Consider the following 24274-nt stretch of genomic DNA (forward strand, 5'->3'; position numbering starts at 1 on the left):
ACACAGGACGACCTAAATAAGATAAAGCACTGCTTAGATCATTACTATTTACAAATAGAAATTTCTTTGGTTAGTCATTTTCAATAAATCTAGAATGCCACGATATATCATGAATGATGATATAATATTATGGCCCTGACATGTCAAAGAGCATACCTGAAAGAGACCAAATAATGAGGCTTTGCTTTGAGCTGTAAATATTGTTATACTTGTATGTCCTATTATATGTGTACCATAGAAAGCTTGATATCATTTAACTATGATGTGATTGCACTATTATTCCAGAATATCTACAAAACACTGGCACTTTTTGAATGGTCAAGGGGAGACAACTCACATTTTATTTGTTCACCCCTTGACAAAAGGCCACACCAAATTAATTATTTGTTCTTCAGATTTCTTTCCCAGGTCTTTCCTTTGGCTGCCTCACATTTTATGCCAGTAACCGTTATAGCAAAGTAGATGTGTAAGTACAGGTAGCAAAATATGGTAAACCTGATTCTGTCTATGAAACAATAAAGTATTCCATCTTTTTTGTCCCAAATGAACTCACATGGAAGTCAGCTTGTTCTTTTCTTGCTAATGGATATCAAGTACACATATTTACTGATCTTTCTATCATTTCAAATATCCTTTGTCTCCTACATGTATATGTGTTCAGCTGTTGGAATGTCCTGCAGACTCCTGGTCATTGCACGGTCCAGCGGCAAGCACTAATGGCAAACAAAAAAACTACAGACATGACACATCATCTAGTCGGTTTCCTAAGCGTACAACACAGACAATATATACAACATAATTCACAGACAAATGTCTCCCTGTGGCACAGTTGGTATTACCCTGGCCCACAGCTAGCCTACAGATCCTGGGTACAAGAACTGGCACAGGACCTCGGATACATGGGCTATCAGTCCTCTGTATAACAGTGTGTTTATAGTCCGATGACATTTGGTGGAGTCAGATCAGGCAGGCAATACACCCTGGCCCTGTTCTTACTATATGGTCAGGGGGGGGGGGGGGGGGGGGGGGGGGGGGGGGGGGGGGGGGGGGGGGGGGGGGGGGGGGGGAGGATGATAAGTAAATACTGATGTTCTTAGTTGAGGGAACTAGTGTTTTGTAGTTGCCAAGAGTTGTTCAAAAGAACTCATCTGCTTTGACAAAATAGAATAAGCTTGTAAATGTATGAACTGGAATGGCTTGTCCCCCAAACCTTGGCCGGAAACTGAGAACATGTTTTTTGATCCTCCTGTTTCTCTCCAGTAGTTGTAAACATACCAGCATGTCAGCTAGGGCTCAGACTGGAGCAACATACACACTTCCTAGAGATTGTACTTCTAAACCTTGGAACTGTCTTACCTGCTTCACCAATAACTGACATTATCAACTCCAATGACAGTTTGAAATGACAGATATAAAATAAAGTGAATGTCGTTCATATTTCCTCTTTGTGATATCTGGAGGTCCTGTGTGAAATTCCATCTTTCCAACTTTTAGCAGTAGACAGGAAGTTTTCCTAGATACTGAAACTTGTTCATACACAACTTTCAAGGATCCCCATTTCTTTACAGTATACAACAGTGTACCATGTCACATATATACAGCATAGTCAGCACCGATAGTTGTAACCATAGTAACAATCATGTCAAAGTACAATACAGCAATGAATAGTATGCTACAATACATTCTCATGTTAAAATCAACATCATATTTACACAAAAGCAATTATGAAATATATTTTGCCATTTTTTCATTTGTTAGTATGATCAACAAGATAACTGTGTGTCTAAAATTAGAAATTTGAGAATTTTACATTTTCAGTTTAAGTATGATGAAATATGTCCGTTTAAGCATAACTACTGTCATTGCCATTCATTGATAAGAAATATTGTTCCCTGAAATATGAGTGTGAAAATGTAACCAATCACTCAGAGTTTGAAAAGTAAACAAATATTTCATGTTACGGGAGTATTTTCCGATATTTACAAAGAAAAAGCATCCAAAATTAATTTCAAACTGAATTTACATCCTTGTTCTGTATGTAGACATCCTTAAAACCCAGGTGCTCCCTACCTGCTTTATGTATGAGGAATGCTTTGTAAATATGTGAACCAACCTCAAGTTTTTCTAGAAAATAGACCAATGTTTAATGTGAAATATTTTGATCAGTAAACTACAGCAAGAAACACATAACTCTGTCTCTGCAATCAAAGCCTACACATTAAAGATAAGGTAGATTGGTTCTATTTATAACCACATCAAAATCTATAAGGTCAGAACATTTCAACCTATTTAGCAATCCAAAGTTACTTAGATTCTTTTTCAAGGAGTAGACCTGAAGAGAATAGTGGAATTCAAACAAATGGGCTTCAAGGATTGCTAATACATTGCTGTAAATATTGATTTAGCATAATCAAATCAGTTGCTTTTCCTTATGAATTCATTTTACTGAAAAGTAGATAATTTCTTTTGTTGTCAGCTCATGGTTCCAAGAAAGAAAACTTCAGCTGGATACCATGCCACTTTCTAGGATGATACCTCATCATAAGGAGAAATATAGTGTGTTTAGAACAGAATAGGGATGTATCTCACAGCTGAAATACTGTACATGGATTTATCATAACATAACCCAGACTTTGAAGGCAGGAACAAAAAACTCATTAACAATATGTAAAAGCATAATACCGAGGCAGCACATGTAAGTAATAAAAATATATATAAAAACACTTGAATTTGTACCTAAATTGAAGACTAGAAAGTCACAGAGACCATTGGCTTAATGGTCATAAAACCATAGACCATGATAGACCCAGCAGATTACATAATGTATAACATGTATAAAGACAGGGTTTTTCAATCACCTTCCTGACATAACATAAAAAGTATGTAGTCAATTAATTGCCATAAACCAAAAAAAACATTCTGGTTTCTTTGTATACATGTGTAGTGGTCAGCCATTAATTCTATTGATTTGAAGAAAAAGAGTAAGTATTTTTCAGTATTTTAAAATCTTAAAATGCTCATAGTTGTTTTGGATGGTATGGCCATAATTTGGAGACATCTGTGATTGTACTCCAGTGTTTATGCTTGAATGAATCATTGTCTTGTCAAGAAGAGCTTGGCAATCAACAGTTTCTATACTGTACCCGTTACTGTATAGGAAGCTTAGGCGGAGTGGACACTCACCTAAATATCTCAAAATGTCAACCCGTGTGGACTCAATGCATTTAATAATATCTTCAAACCACACAAGAAACCAGAGCACTTTGAAGATACAGGACTACCATATTGGCACAACATAAGTTGCCCTTGGGTCAACAAGAAAAGACCAGTCAAATTAAGTTGAAACTAGATAATAGTTTGTGTAACATCTCTGACCAGGCCTGGACCTGGCCAGCTTGGATGCAGTGGTCCCAGGCATCCTCCACTGTGGAAGCTACAACCTAAGGTGTCATGTAGCAATGCTTTTAATTATAGCTAAAATGGATAGAATTATCATTAAACCGCCTGCATGTTATCAGAAATAAGCGGGCAACTGTAACTTTATAATGCCCTCATATTGCTTGACAACGGGCCATTATCACTCCTGTTGTTAGGTGACGTCATAGGATAGGAATAGGTGATGTCACGTTCAATAGTGACGTCATCTGGTTTGTTCTATGATGTTTCCATATTAGTAAAATTGGGTCAGTGACATTCGTGTTGATTGCAGTAAATGTTTCAAAACCGATATTGTTGTTTCTTTTTATTTGATAACAAATTCCATCCATTTTATCTATAATAATGGTAACGCTATTTATCAGGGCATTATCATGTGCAGAAGCCCTCAGTCTTTTCAACTGCCCTCCTTCGTCAGGCAGTTAATGGAAGACCTCGGGCTTCTGCAAATGATAAGGCCCTGAAAATAGCGATACCCTTGTATGCTCCACACAGTGCAGCTCACTAGAAGTCACTGATTAAGTTTTAAGATCTTTTATTGAAGCTTTACCAAATGAGTAGAAAAAGTGGTATGACTGTATGGAAGTTCATGGCTGGAGAATATATTAAATGCTTAAAACATCTGCACAAAAGATGCTACTCCTCTCCGCCTCAGAATATGGTGTTTTGCACCCCAAGAAGTATCAAAGGATAAATAAATACCCTGCATGGATCAAGACGAACGAGAAACTTCAGCAGTTCAACAAAATGTTTCAACTCCTGGGCAGAGATAGAGATTTTAAGTTGGAAGACAGTCAAAAATAAGAAATATAATAACATACATTACGTAAGGACTGTTCTGTTGAGATACAAACAGTTATGTCAACATTTATATTGTAAATACATATGGTAAAGGAATACAATTCTATTTCTTTGTTTTCAATAACTGTATCATATATTAAAGAAATAAAACATGTAAATATTATCTGAACCTCATGATAGATATGTCGGGGTCATGCATGGAGGATATGTAGCAGGTAGTATGTAAAACTAAACCATTAAATATGATATGGGTTTGAACTGAACACAAGTGGTGTAAAACAATGCATGTACACTTGTTCTCAAATGCTGCTGAAGTTAGTAAGACATACAATGTATTTGTAGGGATGTTCTTGCAAACAGCTGACTGGGAGTCAGAGATGAATCAGGCCTGGATATAATATGTCATTTTATATTTCAATCTGTTTAAAAAAATATCAAAGTAAAACAAGAAAGGGAAAAAGAGATATGAATGCTAACATCAGTATTCTACATTCTGTAATGAAAACCTCCCAAACCAGCTTCATCATTCAAAATTAGTTTGAATGTACAGTAAACTACCTTTATAATGAACACGCTTATAACGAACTGATGGATATAATGAACTGTTTTGGGCCCCATCCATTTGCTATAATTATGCTGTATATGTGCTTATAACAAACTATGGATATTACAGACTAAATTTAGTGGTCCCTTTAAGTTTGTTATAACCATAGTTTACTGTACAACCCCAGGAACCTATGCTGGTTGTAGGAGGCGACTGACTTACTGGTGCTCAGGAGTATAATGACACATAATCAACCAAATCATTGAGTCTCACCACCTACATGTATCTATCAAGTTGCCTCGCATCACAAGCACAGATTGCTGAGAACCCACTCTAACCCGGAATCTCCATGAAGGACTTCAGGAGGTAAATTTGGGGCACTGAATTAATCCAGTATCATCTGGCAAGGCCCATGCTGAAATGTACTGGCCCACATGCTAGCAAACTTTACTGTCAATAACAAGGACAGCTACATAGAGAACATGAAGAGTCAACTGACATATCCTTAATAATACAGTGTATAATATCTCCATTGTATATGATAAACATCCTTGACCCCTTCCTTGACACCCACCCACCTCAATTTTTTCTATCTCTAACCTTGGCACATAATTTCTCTTGAGAGTAATTTAAATGGACAGCTATTTTTAGCTGTGTGCCGTAATAATCGTATTTTAAATGAAGCTATGGCAGCCAGTGGGTACAGCTTATTTACCATAATAGAATGGAGATACAGTACACTAGACCTAACAGAACCTACGCTTAATGCAGCACAAAATAATACAAATCAATCAACAATTAAATGCAAGTCAAACCAGGTTGTGTAATTCCTTAGTGAATACCAGTTCACTTTCCAGGCCTCACATTAAATGATTCTTCTTGTTTCTTGCACAGTTTGTTTTTCTCTATCAGATCTCAGATATCAATTTCATCCTCTTCAAGAAGTCTCCTCCTCTGATACAGACGATACTGCACCTTCCATGTTCTGTAGCTGCACAGAGCTGTTAGACCATAGAATGCCATACAGATGTAGCCAAACACCTGCAACAGAGGACCGCCATTCACTATAGGCGCAACAACACATCTGTCATTGTGTTGTAAGGCCTTGGTTTTTTCTATATTCTATTCTATATTTTCCCACTTATATCTTGGTATAGGACAGCATAATATATGCTATTTTTCATTGATAGTGCAATAGACTTAGTATAGTGAAAACAATACAGATAACCAACCCCTTACCCTCAGGCTTATCAACTATTTGAAGTGACAAGTGGTCATTCATTACAAGGGGGCCATGTTGGGACATTATGTCGCCTAACACCAGGGATATGCATGTTGGCATAATAAAGGTGCTCATCATACTACAGCAGTTGGTACTAGTGGATTCCTTTACTTAATGTATGGATGTCCCGTCAATATACGGTGATGTCTCTAATTCTGTTCAACACATATGTGTTATTTCAACATTAATAAAACTAGTTTGTAAAACATTGAAATATCTTTTTGTAAAGTTGCCATGTTTTCCTGATCATAAATACTTCACCAATTACACTACATGTATCTTGGTATCAGCATACTTACCACACACACAACCAGTTGATGAATGGTTTCTTGGGATACATTGGTCTGCATCTTGATATAGAAGTCAAAAGCACTGGCAACAAGGGATGTTCCCACCAGGTATAGAAAGGCAAATACTGAATACAGTATCAAGTCCTGTAAGTGGAAGTAATAATGTAATTATTCCAGCAACATGCATCACTCAGGTCATATGACATCAATTATCGGAATGGGTTGGAATGTTTTAACAGCATAACTACACTCTCTGTAGATAAGAACTATGTATTAACAATAATAACTTCACTGCAGCTTTAAAGGGACAGTACATCGACGGTTCAGTGTTTTGAAATCATGCATGAAATAATTTCACATGCCCGATTCAAATCGCAAACAAAAACAACAGAGCTCCACACAGTAAAGCCGACAACGCAAGCACTGCATAGAGTAAACAGACTTTTTAATAGAGGCAAATTGTTTTTCTTAAGGCTGAATTACAAAATACTTTTTGCCAGCTTGATAAGATTAGAAGACAGTGTTGATCAAAGCCATGTTTTTTACCTGTATCCTTTTGGACAATTCTACATATTTAGATAAACATACGTCATGAAATATTTAACTTTCATTAAGAAAATATCCTAAAATAGAAAAAATGTTTCCATTTGCGTATTTATCCTCCACATCCTGTCATCGAAGCCCTACAGAGACCCAGCAATACGGTCACTTTGATGTGTAAAAGTTATGTTATCATGTTGCAGTTGTAGTAGTATATCTACATAATTCTAGTGAATACTCTACCTCTATTACATCATTGCCATAAATCCGGTATTTTGGATGCTATCACACCATACTAAACTTTCAGATTTTCAACTGGGGTCCTCTTCACTGTCAACTATACAAAAGTAGTTGTCCCTGCTATAGCACTAGGCAGCTTACAGCTCTTTTGTGCGTGAAGGCAGGAAACCTCACTTCTTTCCTGGGTTAGCACGCGTCAACACGTCTATGTATGCTCCTCTAGCACTTAGCTGTAGTCACATTATTCCAATACGTTTCAGTTACTTAATCCTACTAATGTATTAGATGTTTTATGGGCTGTATTTTGATAAGTAAGTGTTTATCTTGCGAAATTTTCAAGATTGTGTCCTCCCCTCCTCATTTAGCATGTCACAAATGTGGCTGATTTATGACTTCAGTTGACCTTCACATAGAGTGTTGGAAGTGCAGAGAGTCCACCTGCATATAGGATGATCACTGTACCCTCTGTCTCTCTCTCTCAAGAAAGCCTTTACTAAGTGAAGCTATCACTAAGGCTAAGAGGAAGGGTGAGGCCAAGAGAAAGGTTGATGATATTATTTCCCAGACTGATAAAAAAACCTACCCCTCCACCTGAACAACCGCCCGACTCTCAACAGTCATCTGTGCTGCTGGCACATCTGGAGTTTCCTTTCACCTTGCTGGAGCAAATTACTTGCTAGAGGTAGAACTGCTGAAAAGATTTGATTCCAGACAGGTGGAAGAAGAATCCCCCAACTAAGAGGCTGCATGGGAGACCGTCAATGTCGGACTCGTGTCAGCCACCTACCACCAAGCACTACGGCCACCCGGCCAGCGGACAGGATTAAAGTACAGCCACCAACCAGTTGTCAGTATCTAAACAGCTGTCTGCCTTACCCTCATGGGTGGCAAAGGCCGTCCAGGCCCCCGCTAAGCTGGCAGAGATCAACTAACCACTCAACAGCTTGACCTCCATACGGGTGCCTCCATTACACAACAGCCAACCTGTGGACAGATCTTACCAGAGTTATGGACACGCACAGGCATTACGTGGATCCGTTTAGCTACCTGGAGTCCGACCGTTCAGATGTCCACCATCCAACGGCCTCCAATGTCCCTTCCGATTCTGAACTAGACATTGATGAAGACTATCATGAATTGAGACTTCTCCACCACAGGAATTTGGCGCTCCTCTATCCTTTGTGGATTTACTGGCAACTCTCTACCATTACATGCCATGTTTAATCTATTCCATCAATAATCAGGGATGTAAGCAGGTTTTGCCCAAAAGAGAGGAAAACTCTAGGGGGAGTCTGGGGCATGCCCCCCAGAAATTTTTAAAACATTTTGGTTGCATTTTAATCCATTTCGTTTGGACAACATTCAAACCAAGAAATGTTATAAGTCAATGGCAACAGTGAAGTCAAATAAACAAAGATGGCGGATGCAGTAAAATTTCAAAGCGAAATCAGTGCTTTTAAAAATTCGGGCATAGCTTCCGCGTGCCTGGTTACCCGCCGGGTCTGGGAGCAATACCACCATAAACTTCTACCCCCATCCCCCAGACACAAGGACAACTGTCACAAGCGTGCAATGTCTGACCCTTTCCCCATGCTGAAGCATATTGAAAAAAAACTTACCTTGTACTTACCTTGAAAAAAACAAAACAACATTGCAAATAAAAGACATTAATACAACATATATCCCAGTGTTATGAGTTTTCGGATGCTGCAGAAACATTTATAGTTTTCTCGCTAGTCACATGAACGACTGTAAAACATCTCATTCTATTATAGGCTAAAAGACAACTTTATCTTAAAAACACACCATCTTCTGAGCATTTACAATTATCTGTGTGTCACCAAACCCCACATTATAGTGCAAGTATGAGTGATAGAAAACGTATGTGTCATGAATAATAGTAAAGGCATGATGTCAAAAGCTCTGATCGAAAACAGGATAATCCGTGGCGGTCGTCCGGAGACATGATAATATTTTTCAGATGCAAGTATGTGTGATAGAAAACGTATGTGTCATGAATAATAGTAAAGCAGGATGTCAAAAGCTCTGATAGAAAACAGGATATATCCGTGACGGTCGTCCGGAAACATGAAAATATTTTTCAGAGAATTTAAAAAAAAATCTTTGATTATATTTTTACGAGGAAGATGATTTTTTTCCAAGGCCTACTGTTTTAAAAAACGTGATTTTCCCTCTTTCCGCGGAGATTTCACATCCCTGAATAATGCCGGAATATGGGGGCTGCAATGCCCCCGTGACATATCATGCCCACCAGACACTCCCATTGCTGAGCCATGCGTCAGGGATTATTGACCATGCCTCAACCAATCTTTAAAAACTTTGACACTGCCTCTTCCTAACTTGAACAGAAGAGTATATCCGAAAAAAATGCAGCGAAAACTTAGATCTGATTTGAATGAGATTGGGCTGGGACAAGACATCAATTATGCCATCCGATACGTAACACAATACCTTGTTCATGATCCGATACGTATCACGATAATTGTATGTGCTCTTAAGTGTGTTGTGTAGGCAATCTTTTTCATAGACAGGATAGTCAAATTCCTGGGACACTAATGATTTAAAGTTGGCAGTGTCAAGTGTGACGCAATGGATGAAAATATTTACTTTTTCACTACTAATTAGTGTTTGGTGTAACAACCATTAAAGTAAACATTTAAGGTATGAATCAATATTTTTTACTTAGTGTGCGACTGTGATCGATACTTGTATTGGGAAGTAAAATATTGCGATCCACCGATGCATCAGTGTATCGTCCCACCAATACCATACAGGGAGTGTACTAGACTAGACTGAGTGAGTGAGTATGGTTTTACGCCGCTTTCAGCAATATTCCAGCAATATCACGGTGGGGAACACCAGAATTGGGCTTCACACATTGTACCCATGTGAGTACTAGACTAGAGGCAGTACCAGCCTTCCTTCTGGTATATTCTGGCAATGAGGTAATAGAGGTAGAGTATTTGCAAGAATTATTGAACAATAGTTATCATTGTTTATAATTCGAAGAATACTACCTCTATTTCATCAGAAGCAATCACTCCCACAATCATCTGTCTCTAGCACAGAGATGTTTGGAAAGATGTGAAGTTACACACCTTCACGCATGGAAGAGCTGTAAGCTGCTAGGTGCTATAGCGGGGATAACTGATACAACGCCAGCGTAGGCTTATCACTTGACTGGACTTTTCTCTTATTTGTAACCAGAAGTTAGTGGAACAGAAACAGAATAAGTCGAGCAGTGCCGAGTAAGCATGGTAAGCTTCGGGGTTATCGGCTATTGTAACAAAGTTTCAGAACTCAACAGTCAACGTCCCGTCCCTTTTACATGTTTGGCCAAAGAAAAAGTGAAAACATAGCACATATACACAGACATGCAACACTAATACAAGTGCTTCATTAGAACCAAAAAGTAAAACCTATGTTTTGGCCATATTTGCGCTATTATGCATTACCGTTAGGATAATAGTATATGTGTAGGACGTCATCACTTTGAAACAAAGGACCATGCGGTCTCCCGTCTGCAAGTTGGATACGACAATAAACTTGTGTGATTCTGTCGATCTTCTGTCATAAATCTCAATACAATAGAGGTTTACATGGTGTCAGATGAAGTGTGGAAAAGGAATCAAGTGCTAACTACTCGCTGTCATAGACTGCTGAGCTGAGATAAATAGCAATCAGTCAGAAAACTAGGTCAAATTGCCGATAGCGTTAGTGTTGCGTAGTTTAAAAAAAACCCCCAAAAATACAAAAACAAAACATAACAAGCATGGCTCAAGGTGGAGGGGGACAGAGGGGACAGAGTAGCGCTCTGTTCATAGATAAGGGACCGTCTATGGATTGGACAAATAATGAAGGACTTTATTCAAGGTTTATGTTGTGGAAACAGCAGTGTGAACTTTTGTTTACTGGACCGATGTTCAGAATGGATGCAGAAATGAAATGTAAATTTCTTCTGTACTGGTCAGGCACTGTAAGACTTGAGTTATTTAATAGTTAGGGTTTAACTGACGAAGAAGAAAAAGTTCTTGCAAATTATTGGACCAAATTTGAAGAATATGTGAAACCACATTCAAATGAATTAATGGCCACATGGGAGTTACACCACATGAGACAGGGCAGTATGAAGTTAGAAGATTTTTTTGCAAAACTCAGAACACTGGTTAATGAAGCAAATTATCCACAAGAAGAAAAGAAAAGGTTCTTAAGAGGCTTTCTAGTTTTTGTGATGAGATCTGAAAGGATGAGAAAAGAATGCTTAAAACTTGGAAACACTCTGACATTTGATCAAACTCATGAGATGGCAAAAGCGGAAGAATCAGCTGATATACAAGTCAGATTCATGGGTGCAACTAATCCAGGTTCTACAAACATGAACATTGATGCCATTAATTCAAAATTCAGAAACAAAACTGACACTTACAATTATAAAAACGTAGTCACACAAAATCAAGTGCATCTGACAATCACAACAAAAATCGTTCACACAAAACCAAAACCTGTGGATATTGTGGAGACAGTCCTCACCCCAGGGAACGCTGTCCACCACGAAAGGCGAAATGTAGTTTGTGTCACATTGTCGGACATTACGCTAGAGTTTGTAGGCGAAAACAGACCACAAGAAATGTCAATGAAGTTGAGACAAATGAATATGATTCATCTCTGTCAAGCGAATTCAGTGATCATCTGTTCTTGGGTCCTATTGAAGTTTCACCAATTAACACAATTGATGAAATATCGTCACAAGTCAAGAAGCCGCATATAGAAATGTTGCTGTCTGCTGAGACTGACGTCAAGCAGTTGCCGACAATGTGCAAGATTGACTGTGGTGCTGAAGCAAACATTATCACAAAAGACTGCTACCGGAAGTTATTCCCAAATGGGCATACACTCGACAAGCCTGTTGTGACACTCAAGGCGTATGGTGGAAACGTCATTCCAAACCTGGCTTCCTGTAATATATTTATCCAAAGTCCTAGTGCTGATACACCGAAGGCTATCAAATCTGAAGTTGTTGATATTAAGGAAAGTGTTCCTGTGTTAATCAAGCAATGCGACAGCACAAGACCTAGACCTAATCAAGCTGAATTGGCAAGTTACAGCTGAAGCTAGTAATGATGTCAAAGGCAACACACAAGAAACTAGCTCAATGGGGACAGTCAAATTGTTTGATGTAAATGGTAAACGTCATCCGTTTACATTTACCAAAGAGTACCTGATGCAGGAATACAAAGATACATTCACAGGGATTGGATGTTTTCCTGGACCTGCATATCACATAGAGAGTGATCAGAGCACTACCCCTGTTCAGCCTTCACAGAGACAAGTACCTGTGCATATTCAACCAGCATATCAAAGTGTTCTTTGGAAGTTTAGAAGGTGTAAGTGGTATTGCGGATGACACATTCGTCTATGGTACCAGCTAGCTATAACATGACCAGCACATCATCAACATCCTTGACAAGGCAAGGCAGAATAATATCAAGTTCAACCCTGAAAAGTTCCAATTCAAAGTGAAAGAAGCATCCTTCTTTGGTCTAAAATGGTCACCTGATGGACTAAAAGGCTGATGAAGGCAAGATAACAGCAATCACTCAAATGGACCCACCAAGCAACCTACAAGAGCTGCAGTCTTTCATGGGCATGATAAACTATCTCAACAGGTTCTCTCCTGTAAATGCTCAAATCTCTGAATCTGTAAGAAATCCCATGAAACGTGATGTTGAATATCTGTGGCAACTAGAACATCACAAGGCCTTTCAGGAGTTGAAACAAATCATCACGAACATGCCTGTGCTCACATATTACGATTCTGAGAAGGACAATACCATCCAGTGAGACGCCAGTCAGAGAGGACTCGGCTGCGTCTTGCTACAAGATGGCAAGCCTGTGATATACGCAAGCCGCTCTCTGAGTGACGCTGAATCAAGGTACAGTAACATAGAGAGGGAGCTACTGGCAGCTTCATGGTCACTTGAAAAACTACATCACTATGTGTATGGTAAGAGTGTTGTGATCGTTTTTTGATGTTGATGGCTTCTTGTAGTTTCCTGATCTTGAAGTCTTTGAGGTTAAACCACCATCCAGCCACAAGCCAGAACCATCAGGAGCAGTGTACCACATTCCGTGCAATTGTGGACAAGCTTACATAGGAGAAACATCTAGGCCCCTCAAAACCCGAATTAAAGAACATCAAAGCTCAGTCTCCAAAGATGACTCTAAATCAGCTCTATCAGACCACATCCGTGACAACCCAAGCCACAACATCCAATGGGAGAGTCACAACCCTCGCCACCAACCTCAAAAACTTCAAGATCAAGAAACTACAAGAAGCCATCAACATCAAAAGACTTCAGACCTCAATCAACCATGACCAAGGCTATTACATACCCCTGGCGTACCATCAACTCATCAAAGACCCCAATCAGCCATAATCCCGTTGTTTACATTACTGGCTTCATCCTTTGTTCATGGCACTGACTTCACCCATGGTCATCATCACTGCCCTTGTGTGTACACAACAGGCTTCTCTACTCCAGTATAACAATATCTACCCTACTGTATAAACATTGCCTCCTACGTGTATATATACTTGCTTACTGCACTCTGTAAATCACTTGCTTGATAACGGTGTTAGAACCTACACCGAAACGTCGCTCTTAATTGTAATAAAGAAGTTGTTCATCCATAAATTCTTATCATTACTTGGTTTAATCTCTGTCAGAGCCGGGATCATACCAACAACTAACATCAAATGGAAACCTGCTTCGACGAAACAGAATTCACCTGAAACCAGAAGGTAGAGGGAAGACAACTCTGTCAACCCCAATGTCAACATGTAACCGACCGGGATTAGCAACATCCTCACCAATCAACCACCAATCACCATCACCGATGAAACAAGCTACACCAAGGATCAGCGAACCAGAACCAAAACCATGTGTGAAGAACACAGCCACACCTGTGCAAGAGACTAACTTCCAGACGTGGTCGCGCTATCCGACCACCTGAGAAACTTGATTTATAAGAAACTCTTATCAGACATTAAATCAGTGTGCATAAATATCTGTGCAAATCTCAAAGACAACTGAAAGACATTAACATTATTACATTTCACATATGTGTTATTTGAATTTAATAGAACAAGTTGTTCTGTGTTCATTTATGAATGTCTGATGCATTTATTATGTTATTTTTCAGTATTATGCAAAGATTGTATGATGCTTAATGACGATCCTGAAAATGATCTGATGTTTAACATGTTTAATTCATTCTATTCAGAATGAATGTTCAATATTTGTTTCAGTAACTTTTCATTCAAAAGTTATGAAAGGACACTAATGTTTAAATGTCAGGTAAACTCCTTAAAGTGGAGATGTGATGAGTTCCACTATTATGCAATACTGTTAGGATAATAGTATACTACTCAAAAGAAGTTAAGGATCACCCGATTCTTTCATATTATTAATGTTAATCTGTCATGGCATGAGAGATTAACTATTGTAATATGAAAGAATCAGGTGATCCTTAACTTCTTTTGAGTAGTATATATGTAGAGGACGTCATCACTTTGGAAAAGAAGAACATGCTGTCTCCAGCCTGCGAGTTAGATATGACAATAAACTTGTGTGATTCTGTCGAGTTTCTGTCAATAAATCTCAATACAATAGAAGATTACAGTTACCAAAGGCTAACTTACAATGAAAGTCCACTCAAAAGGGAAGACGAAGACAAGGCTAGTGATGTTGGCAAGGATGGAGAGGAAGCTGAAGAGGAGGGTTAGGATGAGGACGAATATCATGATACGGAAATGCCAGCTGAGGGGCAGGTTGAGAAGTCCACCTTCATATCCACCAGACGTTACCAGGCACACCAGTGTCATCATTGACAGGATCTGCAACATCCACCATAACTAGAACTTGCTTTGTTCTTATGTAGTTTCAGGGCTACAAATTATCAATACATTACAAGAATTTTCATTAAAACAGATTGACATTCATAATGAATTATATACCAAAGAAGTGAGATTCTGAAAAATAACTTTGCTGCCAGGGTTAAGTGAGTGAGTGAGTATGGTTTTACGCCGTTTTTAGCAATATTCCAGCAATATCACGGCGGGGACACCAGAAAAGGGCTTCACACATTGTACCCATGTCAGGATTCGAACCGGGTCTTCGGCGTGACGAGCGAACGCTTTAACCACTAGGCTAACCGACCGCCCCTACCAGGGTTAAGAGGGTTAGTAGGTGATCAGGATTACACTTTTCAGCGCCCCTAAATTATGTGCAAACATGCTAAGCCTCTAAAACCCAACAAGAACAAAAGGACTTACGACTTGTAATACACGAAGAATACCGGCACACGTGAGCAAGTAACTAAAGTCAAAGATGACCATAACAACTTCATTCTTCCGTTTGTTTTTTGGAGGACTTGTTGGGGTTTTCACACGATACTTGGGTTCAGGTTTAGATTTTCGTCCATGGTCACGGTCATCAGTGTTAATATCGGAACTGATGGCTTCATTTTCCAATTCCCTGGACGACACCTCTCGATCTTGAAGCTGAAATGGCCCATCATAATGCGGATTTGAAATACTTGTACAAGAAGATGTCTCCGAATTTGGATAGAAGCTTGGTTCTTCGCTTAGTTCACTGTGATGAGAAGGATCGTCTTCTTCATCCATGTCTCAACTAATACCAAATTTCAACTGATTTTATTCAACATCGTCAACCCATTTTGACATTAAACCGGAAGTAATGCAGACGGCTCTTTAATTGTCGCTTAAACACACGTACATACGACTTACGTTTTTATACTTTGATTATGATCAGATAAAACTACAGTATGTGGCTTATCTATATTCACTTTCATTTTGTTTAACTGCAGTGGTATGATTCCGCTGGAAACAGCGCGTCCTTCATGTTTGTGATGTTGTAAGCGTACATCATAATTTTATCACGTGATGGTCAAAATGGCGTCAACCAAACAGGAAGCTGCAATAGTGATCCTTTAAGTTCATGCTTTCGTAACATTTAAGTTGTAATCATTCAAAATGAGCGAAAGGGACTATGCTCCGTTGAGTGCTTCTTGTATAAGAGCACTCAATGACAAGCTGTATGAAAAGAGAAAAGTGGCAGCGTTGGAAATAGAAAGGTTTGTGTTCACAGCATGATTGATTTCACATGACATATTCGCTACATATTAATGACACTGAACGTATTGAAAAGACAGTTGTTTTTATTTTAGTTTAGTTTGTGTGGCAAAGTTCTACTTCGGCTTTATCTTCCACACCCAACCCTGCGAACTGCAAAGGTAGCGGAGCCACGATTGGGTCCTACAATCAAGACATGACCCTATATTACGGCTAAGAACACCACCTTCATAAATCCTATTTGGACTGTGGTGGCCGATTACACTCATATTTTCTGAGATTTTTTGAATTTTTTTAACGTGGGTTTGTGACTGAAAAGTTGACATTTCTGTACTCCCAGATGATTTCACCATCTATACATACTTGTCATAATTTGATTACCCCAACTTGAGGTAATAACAGACTGGTAACCTGTTCACTTCATGTTTTGATGGTAGTGAGCTCCTGACCTAGGTCATCTTTGGCAAGCCTGAAGATTGTCAGGCACAGCTATTTAGCACAATTTGGCACCGGCAGCACACTTAATGGGTACTATCCTTAGCCCATGAACCCTTTTCCAAATTACAATCAGGCACTGTTTGATTACCCAAACTCTGTGAAGTTACCAATACAGCTATGAGCTAGGTTTACACTGGAATATGTTTGACTGCCCATTAACAACAGATTCATGATGTTATGTATGTGAGCAAAGTGTTTTATTCAAATTGAGGGGTCCTTGACTTTTCCCCAATGTTAAAAGTTAGTGATTTATGGCATCTCTAGATTAAAATACTATAGGTGAAAGCCCAGGGAACCCCAGAGCTACTCTTAATTTGGAACACTGTGAGTGTTTATTTTCAGAGTATCTGGTTTGGAGAACAAGACAAAGTTACAAAGTACACCCACATCAGCCCCCAGGACTTGGTTGCCAAATTTAAATATCTCTAGGTCAAATGGTTATTTTCGATCAGTCAGAAGAACTCTTTTAAAGGAAAAATATTAGAGATACTTATAGCTTGGCCCATAGATGTCACTGTGCACATGTCCTGTGTCTAAAACAAACAAAAGAATATCAATCTCTCCAAATCTCCCTCTTTCCCCATTACCCCTCCCTCGGACATCTGACCGTGGCTCCCTACTATTGCAAGAAAACTTGCTTTGGTTAGGAACAGCAAGTATTAGTCAAGTGTGGGGCTCACCAGAGATGAATCTTGACCATTCTTCTTGTATTAATCTTTCTCGAGAGAAATGGAGGACAGTTATAAAGAATCTCATTAAAAAAAAAATCTTTTACTCTGATTTTATTCTTCTCTCTGTCAAGATCCGACAACCCTTCCCTGGGCGAACTGTGACCAACCTTTCAAATAAAGGATTCATGATTTTATTATGGTTCTGTTCGGATGAACAAAACCTTCCAAATGGCATGGAGGTTTTCTTGGGGGCATTAGTCAGCAAAGAGCTGTAGTCACAGGAGGCTAATCACAATTTTATTTACAAGAACAATTCACAATATACAATTTACAATATCTCAGAATATAGGTGAGAGTGCCACAGAGAGTCCTTCTGGGCTCTCGGAGAGAGGTCTGCTTGGTATGAGTGTCAAACGCCTTCTGCTTAACATTTTGCCTCTGTATGTATTCAACAAAAATTACAACAATAAAAAGGAATATGATTGGTTGATACACGATGGGGTGTGCCCTATGGTTAATGAGTGGCTAGACAGAGGCGAATACTTAATCCTGTTAATCCTGTTGGACTGGCACTAATCTTGTTGACATATTTACTGGGTGCGTGGAAAGAGATTATGGTATCACTATAGACGAGCTTGTATGGGGTCCAATCCTTAGTGAGTCTAAATTGAAGTAATTGCTGAATGTTATTCTAATATAGGTGATGACAGATTTACTTAAATAAAATAGTTCAAGGCAATCTATAAGACTATGTAGACATATCATTTGTCTTATTGGATATTATGTCTGTGAGATGGGATCTTGATACCTTAGGCTAGTATTTATCTAGAAGCTTTAAATCTATTAAACTATGTAGACATAACTTTTGTCTTATTGAATAGTATGTCTAGGAGATGTGTTCTCGTTACCTTAAACTAGCATTTATCTAAAAAACTATGACTGAAACTACTGATATTTTGTACATGCATTTTACCTGATGACATGTATTAATTGCTAAACCATAATTATAAGAAATGTTGTATAAATGTTACACCATGATAACTCATAAAAGCACTTGCTGTGGATCTAATTATTATATGAAAACTTAGTATAAATGTTATATCATGAGAATATCTTAAGCCAATCATATGTCAGTCTTCTTAAATGATGCAATTTCAATTCTTTATCGCTTTTATTCTGAAATGTCAACCTTAACAAAAAACAACAACTTGAGGAATGTCCAGGGATCAAGTACTTGCAGAAAAAGGGCTTATCACCAAAAGCCATCCACGAAGGTATGAGTACATCACTAGGGAAGGATGCCCCTTGCTATGGCACAGTGAGTGGGCAGCAGAGATTAAGATTGGCAGGGAGAACCTTGAAGACAAACTCTGTTCTGGAAGGCTGTGACATCCGAACACAAGAAATGATCCAGAGAATCCACGATATCGTGCTGACTGACCATGCTCACCTGGAGAGTACATTCCATAATCACAGGAACTTTGGCAATCAAGAAAGCTTCAACTTGTTGGGTGATTATCTTGCTCTGTTTGCAGCTGATCCCGAATGGTTCTTGCAAAGATTTCTGACAGTGGATCAACCAGGGTTCTTCACTTCCAGCCAAACAACAATCAATACAGTTGAAGCATTTGACATCACCACCACCACCTAAGAAGGCAAAGAATGTTCCATCAGCAAGAAGGGTATGGCATCCTTGTTCTGCAATGCTGAGGGTGTCAGCGTTGAACTATCTTCCCAATCTTCACAACGAACAGGGCATATTATGCTACACTTTTGAGGCAATTACAGGATGAAATTAAAACATAAAAGCTGTGCAGTGCACAAATCAGTCATTGCCTACAATCCATGGGTGTGGCTTTGAACTCCTCCAGCATGCACCTTATTCTCCTGATCTGGCGCCATTCGTCTTCATCTCTTCCCAACATGAACAAACTCTAGCAAGAACCCATTTTGACTTGAATGATGACTTAATGGAATCTCTGGAGAACCTTTTGGTCAGCCAAGAGAAGGATTTCCAGAAAACTGGATTAATATCCCTCCAACATTGTTGGCAAAAGTGTATCAATGTGGAAGGGGATTTTTTTTAAAATAAATCTATTTAATGTCTTTAGATCAAGTTTAGTGCAGCGTTTAATTTTCCCCATTCATATCTGCCCACTTGCTTCTTTTTGGTGGGACATGCAGAAAGCAGGTATGCTGTTCCGTATGCCTCGCTCATTTGCACCTAGAATATAGAAGCTGCTATGTTGATAGAAAGTTTACCTGTCAGATCTTGATGAAGAGATGTGTAACAAAAGAGATCTGATTCTAAAGGTATTGGGTTATAGCTGCCAATCCAGACTCTCTATCATTGAACTGTTTCAAGTATGAGCACACTTACATGAAACAAGCAATGATAATGCCAGTACTCGACTCATGTATTTTGCATGCAGTCTCAATACAACTTGAATGCTTGATACGAGTATCATAAGGACTTCCTTAACACAGCTGTGTGATCTACATAACAGTTTTTGTGTTGAGTGTTGCCTTCAGAGGCTTCAATTATAAAACCAAAGTGCTGACGGAAATGCTAAAAAAATGCTTTTTGCCTGTTAAAAAAGGATATAATTTTTCACAGGCTGTTGTTATTGAAATATCGAAAAACTACCAATCGACCTACCTGTGGTTTGAAGTATTTCAGTCACAAGGAGTCCTATCCACAAGTTTACAGGAGACAAACGAAAACAGGAAGTTCACATATATTCTAAGGCCAATGATGACAGTCTAAAACAGACTATAGAAATATGCACATGTGACTCTGTTATAATGATAATAATGTAGTCTTCATAAAACATCTAATCCACACACAAAAGTCATTTGGACAAAATTCTAGATGTGCATCTTCTTTAATGACAAAATGACACTGCGTTTCTTTTGTCAACACTGCTCCCATGATGCATGTTACAATACACTTGCATAGCCATAACCATGGTACACGACATAGACTCTGTATAAGGAAATGTAAACAAGTTCTTTACACTTTAGAGAGATAGCGGGAAACCATTGATTAATTTAGATAGGGTGAATTATCAAACTTTCAAAGCTATGGTGTTTTCAATTCATACCATCAAGTCTACGGTATGATGAATAAAACAGGTATAGGGGTGGTCTCAAAAAACAAAACCGGGACATAAAAGGATATTAGACAGCTTTGATACAGGGTGATTAGGCGTATAGTGTACAAGCTTTATGAGCAGAAGGTAACCCTGACTTGTAGTAGAATTTGGGAGGAAATTAAAGATACGATTAATGTTTCCCTGACTGCACTAACTATTGCTCGCCAAGAGATGGGATTTCGATGACAGAGCAGTTTTTAGGGGAAAATATTCCATCCTGTCTATGAGGTCACATTATCTCCGAACCATTCATAACTATCAAAGTCAGGGCGTCAAGATAATTTACCTTGATGAATCATTCTATTGACTATATGTGGCTATCAGCAGATGGACAAAAAGCACCCATGGTACCGTCAGGTAAAGGTAAATAAAAAAATTGTTTTGCATGCCGCAACCCATGATATGGGGCTTATTGATGGATGTGTGCTAGTTTTCGAGGCGAAAAAGAAACTGGTGATTTTTACAAGGAAATTATAGGAGGTGATGTGTTTACAGACTGGTTGGAACATCGGCTATTGCCCATTTTAAACAACGTCATTGTCATTGTCATGGATTGCTTCAGTTAAAATAAGGTCTGGGAATCTGATACTGTCACCCTAACCATGAGTAGTCTGAAGGCAACCATACAGGAATATATGACATTGTCGACCGCAGACCATCTGAAACAAAAGTTCAACTCATGGAGAAAATTCGTCTGAATAAGAAAGCAGTAAAGTACCGGTATAAGACATATGTGCAGGCGGCACAACACGGTTACGTTGTCTTAGGTATGCCAGTCTGACATTGTGAGCTCAACCTTGTCTATCTTGGCTAAATATACAGGGTTCGTGGCAAGACATAACACAACATTCAAAAGTACAGATTCATATGCGTCATAGTGGAAATAAATGCTACCACCTGTAGAAAAACAAATACTTCTTGATTCAACAACCGCAACCTTCCAATACTCATCCTGTTTCAAAGCTTTTAACTATTCCATCATGTTTCCAAGCAAATATAATGCAGTACATATCCGACATTGCTACCCAAACAACGCACATGTTAATGAAGTACATTAACAGCAATATTTTGAAACTACCCCCAACTCTGGTTACATTTGCACCTGTGAGAATGCACGGGACGGTGTGAGGTCATCAACTCGGGACAGGTGTTAGGTAATTAGCTCAGGTTATATGCCGTTTCATACATGCATGACAACACACATATTTTCTAAGTTTATCATCATTTTACCTATAAAAGTTCCATTTAATCACAATGACAATGTCAGTTAGGACAGGCCAGATTAGGTCAATTTGAGTTATTTTGATATATGATCTTTTGATAGTCCTATGACGCATATTTATTAAATGAAGCCAGAAAAGCATTTTTCTAGCATTTCCGACAGTACTTTAGATCCATGCTGAACCCTTTTTCAGAAGAATCTTCTTGAATGGTTGTTAATATCAAGATCAATCGTCAGTACTTCCCCTATCACCCTTGTATAGATACGACTGCTTCTCGGCGTAGTGTCTTCTTTTTGCCAGCTGCTCTTGACACGTGAGCCCCACCGTGTGCATGAATGTCGTGTGTACATTGCCACTGCCTCATACTGAAGCAATGTGCCTGGAGAAATGTGTAATCTGAGAGCACAACATATGCTACTGAGGATTGCAACAACTGAATGCACTTATGTCCCCTCAGCATCAAAGACGTGGTTTGACGACCGAAGAATTAGGCAGATGCATAGGCATGCTTGAAACTGGGTCAACACAAGGTCACGTTGCAGACGTCTTTGATGTCAGCCAAAGTATGATCTGCATGGCATGGAACTGATTCCCATAAGTGATTTTGATCAGCTACCCAGAAACATGTAGGTTGTCAAGAGCATTCTACCCATTGACCCGACATCACAGGTAGGTACTTTCTGATTGGACTGAGATCATGTCAATTGGGCAGACTAGGACTGGACTCCAGTACTTTTCACTGATGAATCAAAGTACTGTCTATAGTTTGGAGATAGCCGTGCCTGAGTGTGGCGTAGACAGGGAGAAAGATATAGAGGGGTCAAAATGATGATTTGGGGTGTGATCAGTAGAGCTGGAAGAACCTATCTCCATGTCCTATAGCGGGGTCGCTACAGGGATGACATTGTGGATGTGTATGCGAGACTGTATGCTGATGCAATTGGAGGAGGATAACGCGAGACCTCATCGTGCCAGGGTCATTGATGACTACTTTAGAGCAGGAGACCATTGTCTGCATGGAGTGGCCAGTCCAGTCACCAGACCTCAACCCTATGGAACACATGTGGAATGAGCTGCAGAATGCCCATGCACGACGCCCTGTCCCTTCTCCAACTCTACAGGAATGGTCTTACTGAAGAGTGGAACAATCTTCCCTTGGCAACCATCCAGACACGTATTGGGAGCATGAGATGACGGTGTCAGGCTGTGATATCATCGCTTAGATCACATGCACACTACAGAGTTTTTTTTGTTTTTTTTGGACGGTGAATTTATTTTCGTGACTTTTGGGAGATTTCAGTTTTGGTCTGATACTCTCATTTTGATGGGTAAAGTGACTGATTATTTATTTCCATTTCCCCAAAATGTACAGTCAGCAGTTCCGTGAAGTGAGTAATATACAGTGTGGCCTTAGATATCAACTTAGTGTGTTCATAGAAAGGTGGACCAGAAAATAACAAACAATAGTTTACCTAGTATCTTGTTTACATTATCACAAAATTATTTAAACATGTTAAACATGCTTTAGAATGATAATCAGCTGCTGTGACTCCTTACTAGAGATCCTAGTACAAAACCCAGCATTTTGTGGAATTTAGGGCAGTCATTGAAGTGCTCATTGACTAACCTGTGTAGTGATGTCCCCGCTGGGTGGAGCAATGAATCTCAGCCCTACAAGGTGACTTGTAAGGCTACATGTTATATTTTCAGGTAGCATTCTGCCTAGTTGTTATTGTATTTGTTGTTTACAACAATTTTACCATATCTATTTTCAGAATGGTGAAAGACTTCTCCACCTCTCTTCAGTTTGATCAAATAAAACGGATCCTGAAAGTCCTTGGTGATGACTTTGCATATTCCAGCAACCCCAACACACGGAAAGGTGGACTGATTGGTCTTGCTGCCACAGCCATTGCACTGGGAAAAGTAAGTTGTAGGGTTGCGACGGGTACTCGAGTACCCGCTAACAGGTCAGGTAGCTTAGGACTCAAGTCCAATTTTCAGGACTCGAGTATCCGTTCAGGGGAGATAACTCTAATCGCCTTTCGTAACTCGTAAGTCACTTCAAAATGGACGACAAAGCGGACAAACGTTCAAATGTTTTAGGTAAGCCATGCAGGCATTTAATAAAAAACCTTAGAATAGATCAATAGATGTTTGATGACCTTTTATTCACAAAAGCATTACAAACAAGTGGGCTCCCCTAAATAAAACAAAGCAAGCCTCACAGTGTTTAGTTCTGCACTGCACATCACTATTGTGACCATCACACTGCTCATGCTGATGCAGGAAATAGGAGTTGACAATAGACACGCCAATCCCAAGTTCTCTATGGCCCCTTAACTTGAAATACACTCTCCTATTCAATTTGTGTTTTCTGCAGTGTTAACTACAAGTCTTCAGCGTACTTTACATATAAA

General features: G+C 39.1%; 2 protein-coding genes across 3 annotated transcripts in view; one reads left to right on the forward strand and one right to left on the reverse strand.

Annotated features, from left to right (window-relative positions):
- Window positions 1-1061: 1061 nt before the first annotated feature.
- On the reverse strand, window positions 1062-15891 carry LOC139454182 (uncharacterized). The gene is made up of 4 exons (XM_071235739.1): window positions 15489-15891; window positions 14856-15050; window positions 6362-6496; window positions 1062-5821 (listed from the first exon to the last, which is right to left on the reverse strand). The coding sequence occupies exons 1-4, from the start codon at window positions 15837-15839 to the stop codon at window positions 5696-5698; spliced, it is 807 nt and encodes a 268-aa protein (XP_071091840.1). The 5' UTR covers window positions 15840-15891; the 3' UTR covers window positions 1062-5695.
- A 244-nt stretch (window positions 15892-16135) lies between these two features.
- The window catches only part of LOC139454183 (protein VAC14 homolog), a 64135-nt gene continuing 55996 nt past the window's right edge, over window positions 16136-24274 (forward strand). For both annotated transcript variants that reach the window (XM_071235741.1, XM_071235742.1), the window contains exons 1-2: window positions 16136-16309; window positions 23630-23780. In XM_071235741.1, the coding sequence (XP_071091842.1) occupies window positions 16209-16309; window positions 23630-23780 (252 nt within the window). In that variant the 5' untranslated portion in view covers window positions 16136-16208. The remainder of the gene's footprint in view (window positions 16310-23629; window positions 23781-24274) is intronic.

Source organism: Haliotis cracherodii, unplaced genomic scaffold, assembly GCF_022045235.1.
Source record: "Haliotis cracherodii isolate W230 unplaced genomic scaffold, xgHalCrac1.p SCAF_10, whole genome shotgun sequence".
Taxonomy (NCBI): Eukaryota; Metazoa; Mollusca; class Gastropoda; order Lepetellida; family Haliotidae; genus Haliotis; species Haliotis cracherodii.